Source organism: Hyperolius riggenbachi, chromosome 11 (assembly GCF_040937935.1).
Source record: "Hyperolius riggenbachi isolate aHypRig1 chromosome 11, aHypRig1.pri, whole genome shotgun sequence".
NCBI lineage: Eukaryota > Metazoa > Chordata > Amphibia > Anura > Hyperoliidae > Hyperolius > Hyperolius riggenbachi.
This window is the reverse complement of record NC_090656.1, coordinates 4,813,802-4,833,941: the sequence shown is the minus strand read 5'-3', so window position 1 is coordinate 4,833,941 and position 20,140 is coordinate 4,813,802. Positions and strand designations below refer to the sequence as shown.

Here is a 20,140-nt window from a genome sequence, read left to right as displayed (position 1 = left end):
ATAGACATTAAATCCAGCAGGTCAGATAACTTCCCAACTGGACAACGCTGGAATGACCGGAGGAACGGAGGACCTGGAAGGCTCTGGTATCCAGATCCTTCCCTCTAACTTTTTAGTGCCTGTTCCTGGCTGGTTAATTGGCTTCCCCCCCCCCTAAGAATCTAACCCTTAAAGAGAATCTGTACTCTAAAATTCTTACAATAAAAAGCATACCATTCTATTCATTATGTTCTCCTGGGCCCCTCTGTGCTGTTTCTGCCTCTCCCTGCTGCAGTCCTAGCTTGTAATTGCCAGTTTTAGGCAGTGTTTACAAACAAGACATGGCTGCTAACCAGCATGTGATAGGCTGAGAGGAGATCAGTCTGTGACTCACACAGAGCCTACAGGGGGCGTGGAGAGGGTGTGAATATCTTCTACTTATCACAAGCAGAGCAGCACATCACTGCCTGAGTGCCTGAGCCCGAAAAAGCCGTCAGAGGAAAGATTAGATTATATAACAGAGATAATACAGCCACTGTGCAACTAGGAAAGGCTGCAGTAAGACAGACAACATTAGAACCGGTATAGGTACTTATAGGATAGAAGAAATAAGGCTGAAAATTTTGTTAGTCTCTTTAACTATGACTGGGGAAAGTTGTGGATTAGACACAACTAGGGTACTTTATTGAGTGTGCTCTATGTGATTGCTGCTCTCCTTAAAGAGGAGCTGTCAGCCATACTATCTCAGAACTCCTCTCCCCCACACACACATATATAAGTAGATAAATTCTTGCTCTACTTTACATATGTATTGCACTGTCCACGGTTTTGATTTTGGTGATTTTTCTACAGTAAAAAAAGAGAAAATCCTTCTTAGCATTTCCCATTTTAACTGTGACTATTTTGAAGCCAATCCTGATGTCATTTCCTCCCTTACCCTCCTCTGCCTGATTTGCCCGCCCTCCACTGTAGAAAGTGCATTGTCTCAGCATGAGAAATATTGACCAGAGCGGAACAGAGGTGTGGGAGGGGAAGACAGGAGGGAAAGGGGCTTCAGCCAATCAGGCTGCATTAGTTAAGTCTGAGGGGAAGTAGAGAAGCAAAAAAGGACAACCCAGCATGCCTTGCAACTTCCTTTGTGCATACCAAACTTTGTGTGTACCAAATAAGAGTCAGGTAAACTGGGGAATGATCATTTATAAACAAGAAAAGTAATAGTGATTTTAGCTTTTGGATTGCCTGGTTAGCATCCTTATTACTTGTTTACCAGATAAAAATAAAGAATTGATTTTATGCCCGACAGTTACACTTTAAAGCACACCTAAAGTGAGAGGGATTTTGCTATGCTATGCACTGCATAGCAAAATCGCGGCAAATATCGCTCCGCCGCGCGTTCGCGTTCCCGGCAAAAACAAATCGCGGTAGTGGAAATGACCTACCGCGATTCCTATGTTAAAAAGCAAACCGTAGCGATTGTAGAATCGCTAGCGGTTTGCGTTTTTGCGATTCAGCCAGCGCAAACGCGCTGGTGGAAAAGGGCCCTCACTGTGCTTATTTGCGCATGGTAAATGGGTTCTTTCCCGTGGAAATGTTTTATTTGACAAAATGTCACAGGCCTAGTGTACCGATCAGCAAAAACTGTTTAATTTTACCAGTTCAGCCCTCTAGTGCTCTCAAGAATGGTGATATGGCCCTTGGCTTAAAAAGTTAAGATTGTGAGACCTATCTCACACACAGGGTTAACAGATGCAAGGAGAGGGTTCCCCCACCTCCCCCCCCCCATGATTCCTGCTCAGCCTGTCCCCTTCAGTGAAGTGTGAAAGGAATTTGATAACAGTAAACAAGAGATAAGCATTAAATGTATACAGCAGTATTTAGGAGCACTTCCCGAACTATTCTTCTCTCAATTTTAAAATACATGTTACTCCATAATGTTCCTTTACACCATACAGTTGTTGCCTAAACAGGTGAGGCTGGATTCACACTTTGCCTGTTGGATAACACATGCATTATAATGGGTGTGAACAGCAATAGAACCTGGGTATTATACCATACACAATGATTCAAAGCTTGCATGCAGCGAGTTAGAATAACCCAATCCGTTACAACATAGCGCTGCTGTAAACAGGCCCATAGACGTGTATGGGCAGTGAGTTGACATGCAGAACTATTCTAGAATGTATTTATTGTATTTATAAAGCGCCAACATATTACGCAGCGCTGGACATTAGTTTAGGTTACAGACAATATTTAGGGGTGACATACAGCAATATGACAATACAGGAATACAAGAAAGACCAGATCACACAGCACAGTATGAGTACAAGGTAATGCTTAGTCACTGGATGGAGCATGGAGATCACACAGCACAGTATGAGTACAAGGTAATGCTTAGTCACTGGATGGGGAGCATGGAGATCACACAGCACAGTATGAGTACAAGGTAATGCTTAGTCACTGGATGGGAGCATGGAGATCACACGGCACAGTATGAGTGCCGGGTAATGCTTAGTCACTGGATGGAGATCACACAGCACAGTATGAGTACAAGGTAATGCTTAGTCACTGGATGGAGCATGGAGATCACACAGCACAGTATGAGTACAAGGTAATGCTTAGTCACTGGATGGGGAGCATGGAGATCACACAGCACAGTATGAGTACAAGGTAATGCTTAGTCACTGGATGGGAGCATGGAGATCACACGGCACAGTATGAGTACCGGGTAATGCTTAGTCACTGGATGGAGCATGGAGATCACACAGCACAGTATGAGTACAAGGTAATGCTTAGTCACTGGAGGGGAGCATGGAGATCACACAGCACAGTATGAGTACAAGGTAATGCTTAGTCACTGGATGGGGCATGGAGATCACACAGCACAGTATGAGTACAAGGTAATGCTTAGTCACTGGATGGGGCATGGAGATCACACAGCACAGTATGAGTACCAGGTAATGCTTAGTCACTGGATGGGAGCATGGAGATCACACAGCACAGTAGGAGTACAAGGTAATGCTTAGTCACTGGAGGGGAGCATGGAGATCACACAGCACAGTATGAGTACAAGGTAATGCTTAGTCACTGGATGGAGCATGGAGATCACACAGCACAGTATGAGTACAGGGTAATGCTTAGTCACTGGATGGAGCATGGAGATCACACAGCACAGTACAGTATGAGTACAAGGTAATGCTTAGTCACTGGAGGGGAGCATGGAGATCACGCAGCACAGTATGAGTACAAGGTAATGCTTAGTCACTGGATGGAGCATGGAGATTAGGCCAGTCGAGTTCACTCAGATCCATAGGATGGGTGTACAGTAATGAAGGTGCATGATCAGGTAGGAGACATAAGGAGGAGGACCCTGCCCAAAGGCTTACAATCTAGAGGGAGAGGTAAGGACACGAAGGGTAGGGGACCAGAGTTCAGCTGTAGGTTTAGAGCAATTGTGAGGGGTGGTAGGCCAGAGGGAAAAGGTGAGTTTTGAGGGCCTTCTTGAAGATGTTGAAGGAGGGGGCTGCCCTAACGGGTGGAGGTAGGGAGTTCCATAGTGTTGGGGCAGCTCTTTAGAAGTCCTGGAGGCGTGCATGGGACTGGGTGATGCGGAGGGCGGTTAGGCGAAGTTCATTGGAAGAGCGGAGTGAGCGGCTAGGTGTGTACCTCTGAGTAAGATCGGAAATGTAGGTTGGGCAGGTTTTGTGGACAGATTTGTAGGTCAGACACAGTATCTTGGATCGGATTCTGGACTAGATGGGAAGCCAGTGGAGGGATTCACAGAGGGAATGCAACAGATATAGTGTGAATGGAACCTTAGAGTTCTGCTTTAATGCAGATGAGGTAGGACAACCTCTATCACACTGGATTGCTCTGCGCATTGTGTTGCCCTTCAATAAATCCACCTCCTCATGGCTGGCCTTTCTCCTGGCCGCTATGTGACTAATGTACGCCACCGACCGTGCTTTCCTGTTCTCCTAGGTAGGTCTCCCGTAGACCACATAGATGCTGACCGCAGACGGGTGACCATGAACAGCTCCGAGCTGATTGACCGCATATTTGAAGGTGTCCTGGATATTAGCGAAGCTTCAGAAGAACAGTTGTCGGACTATCCAGACCTGGAGCTTCCTCCGGTGTCAGTTCTGTCTCCGCTCACCAAGTCCGCAGTTTTGCAGGCAGCAATCAGTCCTCTGGTGAGCCTTACAAGTGATCAGTAGCCTGAACCCTTCAGCTTGGACGGGTTGTCACCCAATTTGTGTCTTCACAGAACTCAGTGGTGTCCAGCTTACCAGAGCTGCTGGAGGATGAGGTCACAGTGACTCCGGGGAGATCCACTGAAGAGGAGACCCATCTGCCCTACAGGTACCGGGGCTGTTTGTGTTTCCATAGTTGGTGTATTGCAGGGATGTCAAACTCAAAGTGCGTCAATGTAGATAAGATAGCCGGCACCAAAATGCTAGAGTGATGGAATTAGGCTGCTCACCATTCCCTGCCGGTTGTGCTCACGTGAAACAATTCCAAGTATATAGTAGTAGAGATCAGACGGAGCACCAGACCTTGCTCGATACCGGCCTTACAGCCCTTTCTCTGCCCTCAGAGACCTATCTGGCCTCTGAGGAAGCTGTATTACCGCAAAACAGGTGTAAGGCCGGTATCGAGCAAGGTCTGGTGCTCAGTCGGATCTCTACTACTATATACTTCAAATATAAAGTGGGCTGTAATTGTTCACTGGGACCTAGTCGCAGGCCAACCTCAATTTCTACTGGTCACTTTCCTCTCTTATAAAGTTCCGTGGTGTCTAATGGCTCCCCTCCTACCCCTATTCAGTTACCTGGGGCCATATGAAATTTTTCACCTAGAAGATATTTAAAAATTTGTCAAGAAAATGCCAGCTCAGCCACCAGCAAGCAAGACAATACTCAAAATAATTTTGATATTACTTTTGTACTTAGTACTTTTTTAGTTGAAAAGTGCTGGAACGTTATTTTAAAGTGGATCCGAGGTGAACTTTTACTCATTGCATAATTGTGTTCCTTTCCTATTGTTTATAGGGCATTCCTCAAGCCAAATACTTTTTTTGTTTTTGTTTTAATACTCAAATTCCCTATAAACTAAACAAGCCACGCCCACAGCTTTTCAGAGAGCCTTGGCAGTGGCAAGGGCTCATGGGAGCGCAGTCTGGGCAGGAGGAGGGGGAGGTGTTACTAGCCATTGATTTCAGAGGCAGAAGGAAGGAGGAGGAGGGGGGGGGGATTAGGCTGATGGCTCAAGATGCAGATAAGCCTGCTTCTGTGTAATGTTTACAAACATGGCGGCTGTCATTCTATCACAGGAATAAATAATCATATTCTATTAAAACTGTGTGCAGCTAGCTTTGCTGTGTAAACCATCTAATCTTTAGATAAGATATATAGACAAGTTACTTGTTATAGTTAGTTTTTCATCTCAGATCCGCTTTTAAATAGAAGATAAAAAGTTTTCTCCTAGGAAAAAACACAGAAGAAATGTGGAATTGCATATGGGCCCAGGCGTCTAGTGGTCCTCCCTACAGTTCCCTGGTGTCCAGAGGCCCCCACCCTCCCCTATACAGTTCCCTGGTGTCTAGTGCTTTCCCCCTCCCTCTCCCATATGGCTTCCCTGGTGGTCTAGGGCTTTACCTCCAATATAGCTTCCCTGGTGGTCTAGAGTGGCCAAACATAATGCAAAGTGGGTAAACCACTTGAGGGCCAAATTTAGCCCGTGGGCCAGTGTTTGTCATCTATGCTCCATAGGAGGACTACGCAGGTAAGACACACACACACAGCGTGATAACTTTGAGAGAAGGTTTACTCCAGTACCATCAGAGATGAGATACATCCAGCTTCCCCCACTTAGAGGCATAACCATATGGTGACTGCAAGGAGATAGAAACAGAGAGACCACAGCAGAAGGTGTGTGAAATACACACTGTGACATTTCAGTTTTTTTTTTATTTTATAGACTTTTTTTTTGTCATTGCTTAAAGTGTACCCGAGGCTACATTATGAGATGAACATGCACAGTGGGATGCTAAAGTTTGGGCAACCTTGTTAATGTCATGATTTTCCTGTATAAATCGTTGGTTGTTAAGATAACAAATGTCAGATAAATACATCATATAGGAGACGCACACAGTGATAGGCAGGTGCATTAATTTGGGCACCACAATTTTTTTTTTTTTTTATCAATATTTAGTAGATTCTTCTTTTGCATAAATTACAGCCTCTAAACGCTTCCTGTAGGTTCCAATGAGAGTCTGGATTCTGGTTGAAGGTATTTTGGACCATTCCTCTTTACAAAACATCTCTAGTTCATTCAGGTTTGATAGCTTCCGAGCATGGACAGCTCTCTTTAACTCACACCACAGATTTTCAATTATATTCAGGTCTGGGGACTGAGATGGCCATTCCAGAATGTTGTACTTGTTCCTTTGCATGAATGCCTTAGTGGATTTTGAGCAGTGTTTAGGGTTGTTGTCTTGTTGACAGATCCAGCCCCAGCGCAGCTTCAGCTTTGCCACTGATTCCTGGACATTGGTCTCCAGAATCTGCTGATACAGAGTGGAATCCATGCGTCCCTCAACCTTGACAAGATTCCCAGTCCCTGCACTGGCCACACAGCCCCACAGAGGATGGAACCACCACCATTTTTTACTGTAGGTAGCAGGTGTTTTTCTTGGAATGCTGTGTTGTTTTTCCTCCATGCATAACGCCCCTTGTTATGCCCAAATAACTCAATTTTAGTTTCATCAGTCCACAGCACCTTATTCCAAAATAAAGCTGGCTTGTCCAAATGTGCTTTAGCATACCTCAAGCGGCTCTGTTTGTGCTGTGGACGGAGAAAAGGCTTCCTCTGCATCACTCTCGCATACAGCATCTCCTTGTGTAAAGTGCACCGAATGGTTGAACGATGCACAGTGACTCCATCTGCAGCAAGATGATGTTTTGGGTCTTTGGTGCTGGTCTGTGGGTTGACTCTGACTGTTCTCACCATTCGTCAATTCTGTGATTCCAAGCTTTTTCTTGGTCTGCCACTTCGAGCCTTAAAGGGAACCTAAACTGAGAAAGATGTGGATTTTTCCTTTTAAAATACCAGCTGCCTGACTCTCCTGCTGATCCTGTGTCTCCAATACTTTTAGCCACAGCCCCGCAACAAGCATGCAGATCAGGTGCTCTGACTGAAGTCAGACTGGATTAGTTGCATGCTTGTTTAAGGTGTGTGATTTGACCACTACTGCAGCTAAAGATTACAGCAGGACCGACAAGAAACTGGTATTGTTTAAAAGGAAACATCCATATTGCTCTGCTAAGGTTCCCTTTAACTTGAACTGAGCCTGTGATCTTCCATTTCCTCAATATGTTCCTAACTGTGGAAACAGACAGCTGAAATCTCTGAGACAGCTTTCTGTATCCTTCCCCTAAACCATGATGGTGAACAAGCTTTGTCTTCAGATCATTTGAGAGTTGTTTTGAGACCCCCATGTTGCTACTCTTCAGAGAAAATAAAGAGGAGGGAAACTTACAACTGACCCCTTTAAATACTCTTTCTCATAATTGGATTCACCTGTGTATGTAGGTCAGGGGTCACTGAGCTCATCAAGCCAATTTGAGTTCCAATAATTAGTTCTAAAGGTTTTGGAATCAATAAAATGACAACAGTGCCCACATTTATGCACCTGCCTAATTTTATTTAAACCATTATTGTGCACTTTCTGTAAATCCAATAAACTTCATTTCACTTCTCAAATGTCACTGTGTGTGTCTCCTATATGATATATTTAACTTATGCAGGAAAATCATGACTATTAACAAGGTTGCCCAAACGTTTGCATCCCACTGTATGTGTACAGTACCAAACGGGCTGTTTTACTTTTTTCATTACTGCCTGAAAGAGTTAATTTTCAGGCAAGCAAGTGACAGCTTCTGTCTTGTCTGGAATATTGTAAGGCTCAGTGATGAGCATATTACAGCCATAAAAGGTCTTCTTTTTTTTTCTACCTTGGGGATACCACTTAAAGGATACACAAGGTGACATGAGATAGATGTGTATGTACAGTGCCCAGCACACCAATAACTAGGCTGTGTTCCTTTTTTTTTTTTTCTATTTCTCTACATGAAAGAATTAAAGTGAACCAGAGATGAAGCACACTCATGTATATTACCATATATATCAGTGAGAACATTAGAGAAAACACTTACCATGCTCTCTGTTTCATTCTGGCCCCCTTGTGGCTCTGCTTTCCTGCTATGTATCCTCGTAGCAGGAAATCCGAGCCACAAGGGGGCAGGCTTGGGCTTAAAAAGACATCACAGAAACTGACTCGGCTATAATCATTCGGGGCAAAGCTAGACTGAATGCTCAGTCGGGGATTCTTATCAGAGCTGGTAACAGGCAGACTGAGCAGAGAAGAATGAAACAGAGAGCAGGGTAGGTGTTTACTGTCATGTTTTCATTGATATATACAAGGTAAAATACATGAGGGTGCTTCGTCTCTGGTTCTCTTTAAACATCAGGTATGCAAGTGACAGTGTCTGTCCAGATTAGAACCCTCACTGTTTAGAAATGACAACCAAAATAAAACGCTTACCTAGCAGAAAATGGCTTCTGAAAGCAGGAAAGAGATTAAAAAAGGGTGAATAGTTGATAGATTTTAGCTCTGGCATACCTCAATGAATGTGTCATTGAGCAGAGACAATGAAACTGTAAAGACTTAAAAAGTAGATTTAAATATAAAATGAAACTGGTTTATTGAAAAAAAAAAAAAACATTTTTAGGAGCAGTAGAATAGATACAGTTGTTTATCTCATCCGTTTATTTTCACCTCGTTTTTGTTCTTTTCTTTAAATCTTCTTTCTTAGTGGTGTTACTCTTGTGAAGAGTATGGCCAATTCATCTCCACTTTCTCCGTTTGATCTGTAAATTCTCTCTCCCAACTCTTTGTTTGAAATATGTAGACACCAGATAATTAAAGGGAACCTGAGATGAGGGAATAGAAGAAATGTATACATACCTGGGGCTTCCTCCGGCTCCCTTTGGCCTGACCGCTCCCTCGCCGCCATCCTCTGCCTTCTCGATCCATCCTGAGGGCACCCATAAGTATGGGCAGTTGGGTATTACTGCGCATGCGTGGCCGGCCACATGCAGGCCTCCGTTGCACTCCCGTGGCTGGGAGCGTTCTGCACCTGTGCAGTTTTGCGCAGCCACGGGAGCGCACGCAGCCGCACTGTGCATGTGCCGGGAAGCCAGAGGTGAGGGAGCAATCGGGCCGCCGAAGGGGGCTGGAGGAAGCCCCAGGTATGTATACATTCCCCCCCCCCCCCCCCCCCCCCGTCTCAGGTACACTTTAAGTATTCTTCTACGTCAGCACTTTATACAAATTTGGAGTACAATTACTGGTGTATGATGAACATACAGACAGCGTTGTCTTGCATGATATGAAGCTGTTGCAACATTGTCATATCTACTATTGCAGTATTGATGCTTACCGAACAATGAGGAGGAATGTACAGCTCGAGTCTGGTTCCCAGTTGTCTACCCCGACTACTCATCTTCCGAAAAGGCCGGCGATAACTGGATTGGGGGACCAGAAGGAGAACATCAAGGTATGCAGGTTCTCATCTTAAAGTGACATTGAATCGAAAAAAAAAATGATGATCTAATGAATTGGTTGTGTAGTAGGTGTAATTACTAGAACATTAGTAGCAAAGAAAATATTCTCATATTTTTATGTTCAGTTATATAGTTTTTTTAGAACATTGCATAATTATCTAATATTTGCAGTTTACACATTACTCAGCATTCTAAATGATTTCACAGAGCAGACTTTTCTCTGCAGAAATAAAAACAAATTACAGTGACTGACAGTTGAGATAACATGCTTCAGAAGACAGAGCTCTCTGCAACTTTGAAAGTCGGAGAGCTCAGAGAAGCTCTTTTGCATACATAACTGAAGTTTCTTAACTCTTCCTGTACTGGAAACATTATTAGACTCATATGTCTGCTGCTAATGTTTTATTTGTTATCTGTACTACAAATAAAAAACTTTATATCATAAGTTTATTTTCACTTCAGATTCCCTTTAAAGTACATCCGAGGCCAGACATGCAAAAATAGATCATTACCTGAATGCTTTTTAAATCCATGGAGAAAGCCTTCAGCGCCCTCCGTTCATTTCCGCCGCAATTATTCACTTAGAACTGACCCCAGGTTGGGTCCCGACCCCACCGCACGGGTCGTTTTATTATTCCCCTCCAAAGATGGCCACGGAGCTGAGCCGCAGCTGCGCAGTATGCATTGACGCAAGTGCGGCTGCTCTCAGCCCCCCCACTTCAGCCGCGTACTCGGTCCCCGCGTCCTCCTGTGCGTCTATCAGGCGCGTCTGGAGGAGGGCTGAGAGCTGCGCAGCCGAACTCGCATCAGTGCGTACTGCGCAGCGGCGGCTTAGCTCAGCTGAATAATCCCGGCGGAAATGGAGGGCGTCGATGGCTTTCTCCATGGATTTGAAAAGCACTCAGGTAATGATCTATTTTTGCATGTCTGGCCTTGGAAGTCCTTTAAGAAAGTCTAAATTGTTAATGAAAGGATAACGCCTGTTTTATACTTCCAACAGCTTCTCAATAAGGAGGTCTCTTCTCTACAACGTATTATTGAGCAGGCAAGTTGTGCCTTGAGCTACTGTGTGGACGCTGAACATGGCAAGGGCACTCGTCAGGAAGCTGAGGCCGAGCGTCTCCTCTTAGTAACCAGTGAGTAAGCAGAGTAAACGGCTGAAGCAACTGATCTTAAAGTAAATAGGAACCGTGCTTTAAAAAAAAAAAGCCAGATACTTACCTATGGAGAGGGAGGCTCTGGGTCTTAATGAGCCTTCCATCTCCTCTCTCGGTGCAGCGATTTCCCCGGGAGCAGTATTTGACTAATTTGGTCAAAAACTGCTCACTCTGCTGACTTCGCAAAGTCTTTAGGCGCCCGAGTGCTCCTGAAGACAAGCGGCTCCACACTGCGCACGCGCGAGCGCCCTGTATCACGCAACCGCAGTATGGAGCCACCTGTCTTCGAGAGGACTTGGCTCCTGAAGACTTCCGAAGTCCCCCGCGGCGGAGGATTCAAACAGGGGAGCCAGTGCTGCATCAGGAGAGGAGCAGGAAGGCACAATTAGGACTCAGAGCCTTCCCTCTCCCAGTATCTGGTTTCTTTTTTTTATTATAGACTCCCAATGACTTTAACTATCCTTTCTAGCTGAAAAGAAGAAGGCTCTACTGAAGGAACTGGACAGACTCCGAGGAGAGCGACCTGAGGAGCCAGCATCTTCTCCTCCAGGAAAGCTGACGCCTTGTCACGGCTCAGTCACCATCTCTGAAATCCAGCTTCCACTGAAGGTGGACTATGTGTGCACCACACTGCGCAGCTCAGGTACTCCTCAGTGTAGAGGTGTTCGTGTCCCACCTGTTGTTTGCAGCCTCTCTGAAAGGCTTCAGTTCACCAAGCGTCACTGCATGTGGGAAAGCAGAAAACTGGCTTTACCAAACCTTTTGTGAAATGTTAATTCACTAAGGTTGTTGCATGGAAAACTGAAAGTACCGACGTCACAAATGCCTCATAAATGTGGATTCACAAAGATTAGAGCATGGGGTAACGATCAGCTATCCAGAAGGTTATAAAAGGGAGGAAATGGCAGAGAAAGGGGGAAAAATGACACTATTCAGAAAAATAAGAAAGTTTATTAAAGCGGTATAAAACCCTGACATAATAATCAATAAAAACCTTTAATCCTACTTTTTATATGCCATACGGTTATCCTATTTGCTTTTGTGTATAAGTATTATTATTCATTTAGAAATTACAAGTTCCCAAAGTACAGGTTTTTTTTCTCTGAGAGCTGACTTTTCATTTTATTCATAACGTGTTTTCATATTGTATTGTATGGAGAAATGCTTTCTGTGTGTCTGTCTATGTTCAGGAGAGTCTGAAGTGTCAGAGAAGTGTTTACATTCCTCACTTGATATAATGAAGTAAAAACAAGATAACATTATCTCCAGTTCGGTTGCGTCCAGCTTTCTCTGCACTGAGGTTGTAAATCCTGTGTTTAACCCTTTGAATGCTGTTCTAACAAAAATAAAATGCTGTAAATATTTTAGAGCAAAGAAGAAATGCTGAATTTCATTTCACGTTGATAAAAACATATATTTCCCTAATTTCACAATATTATAATGTAGTTATTGATGGTTAATAAGCTGCTAATGGCATCACTACGGAATATACAAATTATCTCTAGAGTTAAGTTACATATTTAGGAGTGATGCATCATGGGAAAGCACAGTTGCTCACTTAAAGCTGAATTATTGCGAATGCCTTCAACCACTGTACCTGCACGACTGTGTCCTCGCTCCCTCTGATGTCACCAGGAGCGTACTGCGCAGGCACAGAACATACTGGGCCTGCGCTGTGCGCTCTTGGTGATGTCAGCGGGAGGGAGGACACGGCAACGCAGGCACAGTGGTTTTCCGACTTTAAAGTCAAATTCCAGAAGTGAACCAGAGGCGGGGCCGGAGCATCGGTGAGTGGCTGCGCGGGCACAGGATGTCTGCAGGGGGTGGAGCATCGGTGAGTGGCTGCACAGGATGTCTGCGGGGGGCGGAGCATTGGTGAGTGGCTGCACAGGATGTCTGCGGGGGCCGGAGCATCGGTGAGTGGCTGCACAGGCACAGGATGTCTGCGGGGGCCGGAGCATCGGTGAGTGGCTGCACAGGCACAGGACATCTGCGGGGGGCCGGAGCATCGGTGAGTGGCTGCACAGCCACAGGACATCTGCGGGGGCCCGAGCATCGGTTAGTGGCTGCACAGGCACAGGATGTCTGCGGGGGCTGGAGCATCGGTGAGTGGCTGCACAGGCACAGGATGTCTGCAGGGGGAGGAGCATCGGTGAGTGGCTGCAAAGGATGTCTGCGGGGGCCGGAGCATCGGTGAGTGGCTGCACAGGATGTCTGCGGGGGGAGGAGCATCGGTGAGTGGCTGCACAGGATGTCTGCGGGGGCCGGAGCATCGGTGAGTGGCTGCACAGGATGTCTGCGGGGGCCGGAGCATCGGTGAGTGGCTGCGCGGGCACAGGGCGGCTGCAGGGGGCGGAGCATCGGTGAGTGGCTGCGTGGGCACAGGATGTCTGCGGGGGCCGGAGCATCGGTGAGTGGCTGCGTGGGCACAGGATGTCTGCGGGGGGGCGGAGCATTGGTGAGCAGCTGCGTGGGCACAGGATGTCTGCGGGGGACCATTAGAAGCCCCGGGTAACTTCAACTCTCTTTCCCCCTACAGTAGTCCTTTAAAATACCAAATGAAATACCACATGAGGTAAACATCTTAGTGTTTTGTCGTGTAGCTGAAATATGTGAACATTTTTTCACAGGTGAATTTGATGGAAAAAAAGTCTAAAACCACCAATACAGTATTTTACGCACCCTTTATTTTTTACCGAATGTATTTAAGTGAATTGAAGCGCGTGTCTGTTTCAGGAGCCCTCGGTCACTATTTCCTCATACTCATCCGCTACGGGAGCCATGATGTTGTAGCCACGCCCGTGGCCAGTGCTGCAGATGCCCAGACTGGTGATACCATCATCTTCCCCACTATGGTTACCCTGTAAGTACCTCGCAATGACAGCTGTCCCTTCACTCCAGGACACAGCAAGATTTAGTGGACGGTTTCTCTGTGTTGGTGAACAAAAGATTAGCTGTAAATAGAGATGAGAACATTACAGAGGAACAGTAGTGAAAAATATAAAGAATAAAATTGTTTCTACTACAGTATATAAGTTCTTTAGTCAGTGTTAGCCCATTGTAAAATCTTTCCTTACCCCGATTTACATTATTAAAGAGGCTCCGAGACCAAATACAGGACCAGTTCTGATGCTTACCCCATAAACACGTTTAAGTCCAACGCCTTCCTCCTGCCGTTTTGCCGCGGTGATCTCCGTTACCATCCTCAGTCGATGCCAGTCGGTGTACTGCGCATGTGCAGACCTCCCATGCATGCTCAGTGGACCCGGACTGACGTCACTGAGTCTGGTAAGGGAGATCACTGCGGGAGGACGGCGTGAGACTTAGACGTGTTTATGGGGCGGGAGGAAGCCCCGGGTGAGTATCAGAGCTGTGTACTGTATTTGGTCTCTGACCCTCTTTAAGTTTATCCCAGGTAAGAACATTTTTAGTGTTGGCAGGTGAATGTATGTTTTATTAAAAGTTCCAAAGCCAGTGCCAATAATACCTGGTCCCCCAGAATACCCTGGGAGGAGAATTCCACATAGCTAGGCAGTTTAGGGTAAGCAACACTGGGAGAGTGGGCAGGGGAAAAAAAGTTTGAGGCAGCTGAGTGTTTTGGTTTTTTTTTTTTTTTGCCCTTCTATATTTGTGCTTAGATAAACCATCTTCTCAACCAAGCACTTAGTACCTACATCATGTAGTGCAGCATTACTGGTTTCTGAATAACCGGCCTTCCTCTCTCACTGCAGGACTGATGCAAGCGCGGACTTCAAAATAGAGATTGAGGTCTACAGTCTGGTGAGTCTTCTGAACATAAGTTAGACTGCGGTTTGCTGTGATGTTTATAGAGCTGGAGGGAATTATTTCAATTTTATAAAGCGCTGACACATTTCTGCTGTACAGATAACCTTGTACAAGACCCAATTCTCACTTCCTCCCCCCCAGACTAAGTCACATCGCTGCCTGTCCCCCAGCATGGCTCCCATGGCTGCCTGTCCCCCAGCATGGCTCCCATGGCTGCCTGTCCCCCAGCATGGCTCCCATGGCTGCCTGTCCCCCAGCATGGCTCCCATGGCTGCCTGTCCCCCAGCATGGCTCCCATGGCTGCCTGTCCCCCAGCATGGCTCCCATGGCTGCCTGTCCCCCAGCATGGCTCCCATGGCTGCCTGTCCACCAAAAACATGCACCCCCCCCCCCCCCCCACTATCCACACTCTTGGAACAGGCCCCATCCACTACCTGAGCCCAGAACAGGTAACGTCCGCTACCTGTCATTCAGTGTGGCTCAAAATCTGTTTCCATTGCGTCACATGCACATCCTCTCCTCATCCTCTCACCATCCTCTCCCATTCAATCTTTGCTTTGAAAGACACCCCATTTGGAGTCCAGCCAGAGGCTGCCGGACAGGTGCTTGTGATGTGCCCTCGTCACACCTCTCTTGTCCTGTTCCTCTGCTATACAAACCATTTGTCACCACTTTCCAGTGCCCCGCTGCATTGTGGTCCCGCTTCCTAGTGCGCAGCCGGCTTTCTTGCTCATGAGGTTTGTGGTGTCCCATTAACTGCTGATGGCCTGGGGGAACTCCTGTGACTGCTGAGAGGAAAGGTGGGGGGGAAGATTTTTAGTGCTGCACTTTTAGAAATGGGCATAACTAGAACGGAGCAGCCTGTGTGAACGCAGGATGTGCGGGGAGCTGTAATGGGGCCCCCAACTACCTCGTCACTACCTCCGATAAGGAGTCCATTCCTCACATCAGGTGTCATACTTGTTATAGGTGTGAAAAATGATGGCCACACTTGTTTTCTGGCCCTTGCAAGACGGGTCCCCAGGCTGAGAGCCACCAAAGGTTGGCAAGGTAACAGGTCTGAACATTGAAGGGCTGCATTGAAGTTTTGCTGGGGGCCCCTTGGGTGTTAGTTAAGCCACTGCTTGGTAGACGTTGGCCAGGCACACTAACAGATTTGATCAGTGATGGATTAGAATTGTATTATGGTAAGGATAATTTTGTGATTGATTTAAAGGGCACCTGAGATGAAAATAAGCTAATGAAATAAACTATTGTATCTATCTTCCTTCTCCTAAAAATGACTTTTTAAGATCTTCCACAGTTTTTATATTTAAATCTACTTTTTGAGTTTTAACTGTTTTATTATTTTTGCTCAATGACACATTCATTGAAGTGTGCTAGAGCTAAAATCTATGAGCTATTGACCGTTTTTATCTCTCTCCTGCTCTCAGAAGCAGTTTTCTGCTAGGAAAGTGTTTTAGTTGGAATTTCTTATCAGTGAGGGTCACACTGTAGTCACTTCCTGTCTGAGTCAGGACTGAGTCAGCCACTTATATACCTGATATTTAACTCTTTCAGGCAGAGAAAGAAAAAAAGGAACACAGCCTAGTTATTTGTGTGCTAGGCACTGTACATACACATGTCTATCTCATCATGTCACTTAGGGTATCCTTTAACGTGTGTATGTTCACCCATCTCCTAACGATAACTCTAACCCGAAAACCTCTCTTCAGGCGCAAAACGGTACCGGCACATCTTTCGACAAGAGGAAGTCACTGAAGCCAAAGGTACAAACTGCTACATTTCCCAGCATGCCTCTCTCTAATGTACATATTACTGACCTTCACTAAGCTGATCTCCTCTCTATCCAGATAACGCCAAAAAAGCTCCTCTCCTCCCGGGTAAGTGGCTTCAGCTGGGGTTGTAATAGGGTTTTCTGGGGGGGTAAGAGAGCTTATCATCAAGTCTCCTGTCTCTCCCATGCAGAAATCCTCACTGAACTCTCCAGGTAAGTGCCCCCTGCTGGTGTGGAGTGCTTCATACACTGCATGTTCAACTAATCCTTGGTTCATGGGCCAATCACTTTAGTCTTTTTTTACTGGTTCATAGCAGACTCCAGCTTTTTATCAATCGTATAAACGTAGAAAAAAGACCCCTTGGGCAATTCTAAAAAAAAGTGACAGGGACGAGTATACGTCTCAACTGACACGAGATTATATAATAGGGCTCAATAAAACAAGTCATATAAACTTACTAAAGAGCAAAACATGAGCCTCGAATATAGTAGAAATGTAGAAGCCTTTATATAAACACGCTCCATGTGAAGGTGTGTGACAACCAATCCACCAAATGCATCACACATTAAAACCAATTAAAGAGAAACTCCAACCAATAATTGAATTTTATCCCAATCAGGAGCTGATACCCTCTACATGAGAAATCTATTCCTTTTTACAAACAGACCATCAGGGGGCGCTGTATGGCTGGTATTGTGGGGAAACCCCTCCCACAAGAAGCTCTGAGTACCATGGTACTTCTGGCAGTTTTCTGTCTGCAAACCTTATTGCCTTATGGGAAATAGTTGTTTACAGCTGTATTCAACTGCCAAAAAAAGCATGCAGCAGCTGCATCACCTGCCAGCAGTAAAAATGTCACCATGTGAAAAATGTCAGAATGTAAATCAGGGAGAGGAAAGACTTTACAATGGGAAAACACTGACTAAATCATTTATACATAATTGTAAAAATTAAGCACTTTTTTATTACATTATTTTTACTGGAGTTCCTCTTTAAGATTGCGTGGCTTAGGGCAAAGAGGTCGACCTACATATATACATGCATATATGCAGTACATATAGCCACTTACACACTATAGTTATGGCCATGACCTGTAATAGGCAAAGGAGGATGATAGAAATGTAATGCATACATTGGGTATGTCAGCAATCCACTAAAGGCTGCAGCGGTATCCAGCAAAGCAGAAAGGCATAAAGAAGCACCGCAGTTAGGCATGCACATAGTGTTTGCAGGTAGTGGCTCTTCCAAGCCCCGAAAATGCATATAGACATGTATAGATATAGAGTCCACAACAACCGCAGTCATTAGTTATCCCTCTGCAATAGGGAGCGCATACATGCCACATGTCAATCAGCAGTGCGTTTAGTAAGCTTATCTACTATTGGTCCAACAATACTCCTCCAAAGTTGCTCACCACGGCATGCACTGACACATGGGAGAATTGCTCACCACCGTTGACTATAGTCCTCCAGATAGGAGCCGCTCTAGTCTATCTGGACTCCTATCTACGTCTGGTATTGTTGCGGTGGATACGCACGTGCGTGCTCCTGCTGCTCGTTCCTGGCGGCACTTACAGGGGATCGATTGCTGAAGAGCAACGTGTTCCCCCGAAACTTCTGAAGCCCCATTGAATTAATCGATATGACTCAAATCACGAGGCATGTTGATTCATGAAACTCAAACTACAAACCTAGTAAAAAGATCGAGCACTTCCTGGTAACAACCAGGATAGTGTATAGTATAACTGTAAATCACACAGAACTACTACGCCTGCGTAGTGCACACCACTTGCGAGTGATTGACAGCGGCACTCACACAGGTGCAGTAGAGGACAACCTGGCGAGGTCGGCCTCTGCACCATTGTCGACCGGGAGCTAGCGACAGAGAGCGGAGCTGTGGCAAGGGACATAGCGGTTGCTAGGGGCTGGAGGAAGCCCCGGGTAAGCAGATGTCCTTTTTTTTTTTTTTTTTTTTTTTTTTTTTATGCAGTTCGGATGTTACCTTTAAAAAAAATACATTTAGTCCATGTTTGCCCATCGTGAAAACTTTCTTCACCATGATTTACATTCTGAAATTTATCACAGATGGTGACCTGTTTAGTCCTGTCAGGTGCACCCCTGCGGAATGTTCGCTTACTGAGAGTTCCGAAGCCAATTAAAATTCCTGACTTCCCAGAATGCTCTTGGAGGAGAATTACGCATACCTGAACAGCCTATGCTAAACATAACTAGGAGGGTGGGTCTACATACTAATATACAGTAATATGTAGATAACGGAACTGTTTCTAGGGCTTAAAACAGGAAAATTACCATAAAAGTGGGTATCCTCAATAACTTACAGCGTTCTGCTATATGTCACTACAGGGCCTCTTTAACCCCATATCCCCTGTAAATAACCAAAGTTGATAAAAATCTGGAGTTTTGCTTTTGTAGGTGAATCCTCTACCCAGGCATGTGATCTATACAAATGCCATTTACCTTGCATAAGTGGCCTGGAACCTACTGACTTGTGCAGGCTGGATCTGCTGCCCCTGCTGGTGCCCACCAATCATCTCTTCCTGTGGGTGTTGGGGCTTCAGTCTAACGTCTTCCTCTGGTTCCTCTGATTAATGACCTCCTCTTAGTTGGGCCCTCCTCCTGATGTTCTCTGGCGCCCCCTAATGTTCTCTCCCTCTCACTGTAGCTTTTAGCCCAGCAGTGAACAGCCCCCTCCGGTCCAGTAGTTTTCTGCTCGTTGGATCTCTGACGCTGACTTTGGAGTCTCTGGGCAAGTTCAAGTTTCCATTGGATAAGGTTAGTGACGGATTGCCGTATAATGAATGACCAGTTGTGTGCGAGGTTCCATAATGTTTTATTTGTTGTTTTTTAAACCATTTCCTGTCTGAGGTGCCCCCCCCATCTTGCAGACGGTTCTCTGGCCTGGGCTGTACCATTGGTTATCTCTGTTCGCACTCAATCCTTACCTCTGCTTTTATCATTTGTTGCCTTGTCTGGACATTCGGTAATTGAAGAGAGACGAGAGTTACCAATGATGAGCAGTTAGGTTTCCGCTGCCTTCCTCCCACCTCTGTTTATTTACAGTTCGTTGAGGGGAATCTGTGTCTTTCACCTCTCTGCTCCCATATTTTCTACCTTCCTGTTCCTCTGTCCTCAGTCTCTCTGTTTTCTTCGCTTCCTCTCCCGATGTCTGGCGTATTGCTGCCTTTTTTTGTTTTAGTCATTTTAAATGCTCTTGTTCATGTCTGGTCGTCTCACGGACCCGCTTGCTTCTTTTTGTTCTTTCAATATTTTCTACTCTCTTTCCTGCTTTACCTACTTAAGTGTGGTCTTTCGCTTCTATTTCATCTTTTCCTTTTGTGTTTTCTTGCCTGTCTGCGGTCATTTCCTTGTTTTTTCTTGCCTGTCTGCTGCCTTGTCCTCCTGTCCTTTTCTTGCCCGTCTGCTACCTTGTCCTCCTGTCTTTTCTTGCCTGTCTGCTGCCTTGTCCTCCTGTCTTTTCTTGCCCGTCTGCTGCCTTGTCCTCCTGTCTTTTCTTGCCTGTCTGCTGCCTTGTCCTCCTGTCTTTTCTTGCCTGTCTGCTGCCTTGTCCTCCTGTCTTTTCTTGCCTGTCTGCTGCCTTTTCCTGCTCTCTTTTCTTGCCTGTCTGCTGCCTTTTCCTGCTCTCTTTTCTTGCCTGGCTGCTGCCTTTTCCTCCCATCTTTTCTTGCCTGTCTGCTGCCTTTTCCTCATGTCTTTTCTTGCCTGTCTGCTGCCTGTTCTGCCTGTCTTTTCTTGCCTGTCTGCTGCCTTTTCCTCATGTCTTTTCTTGCCTGTCTGC

The 20,140-nt window shown here is 45.7% G+C and overlaps 1 protein-coding gene across 2 annotated transcripts in view; it reads left to right on the top strand.

Moving 5' to 3' along the window:
• The window catches only part of LOC137538763 (anillin-like), a 75,679-nt gene that overhangs the window by 32,441 nt on the left and 23,098 nt on the right, over positions 1–20,140 (top strand). For both annotated transcript variants that reach the window (XM_068261072.1, XM_068261073.1), the window contains exons 10-20: positions 3,958–4,169; positions 4,244–4,338; positions 9,467–9,596; positions 10,604–10,739; positions 11,230–11,403; positions 13,497–13,623; positions 14,492–14,540; positions 16,262–16,315; positions 16,400–16,429; positions 16,515–16,536; positions 19,007–19,116. In XM_068261072.1, the coding sequence (XP_068117173.1) occupies positions 3,958–4,169; positions 4,244–4,338; positions 9,467–9,596; positions 10,604–10,739; positions 11,230–11,403; positions 13,497–13,623; positions 14,492–14,540; positions 16,262–16,315; positions 16,400–16,429; positions 16,515–16,536; positions 19,007–19,116 (1,139 nt within the window). The remainder of the gene's footprint in view (positions 1–3,957; positions 4,170–4,243; positions 4,339–9,466; positions 9,597–10,603; positions 10,740–11,229; positions 11,404–13,496; positions 13,624–14,491; positions 14,541–16,261; positions 16,316–16,399; positions 16,430–16,514; positions 16,537–19,006; positions 19,117–20,140) is intronic.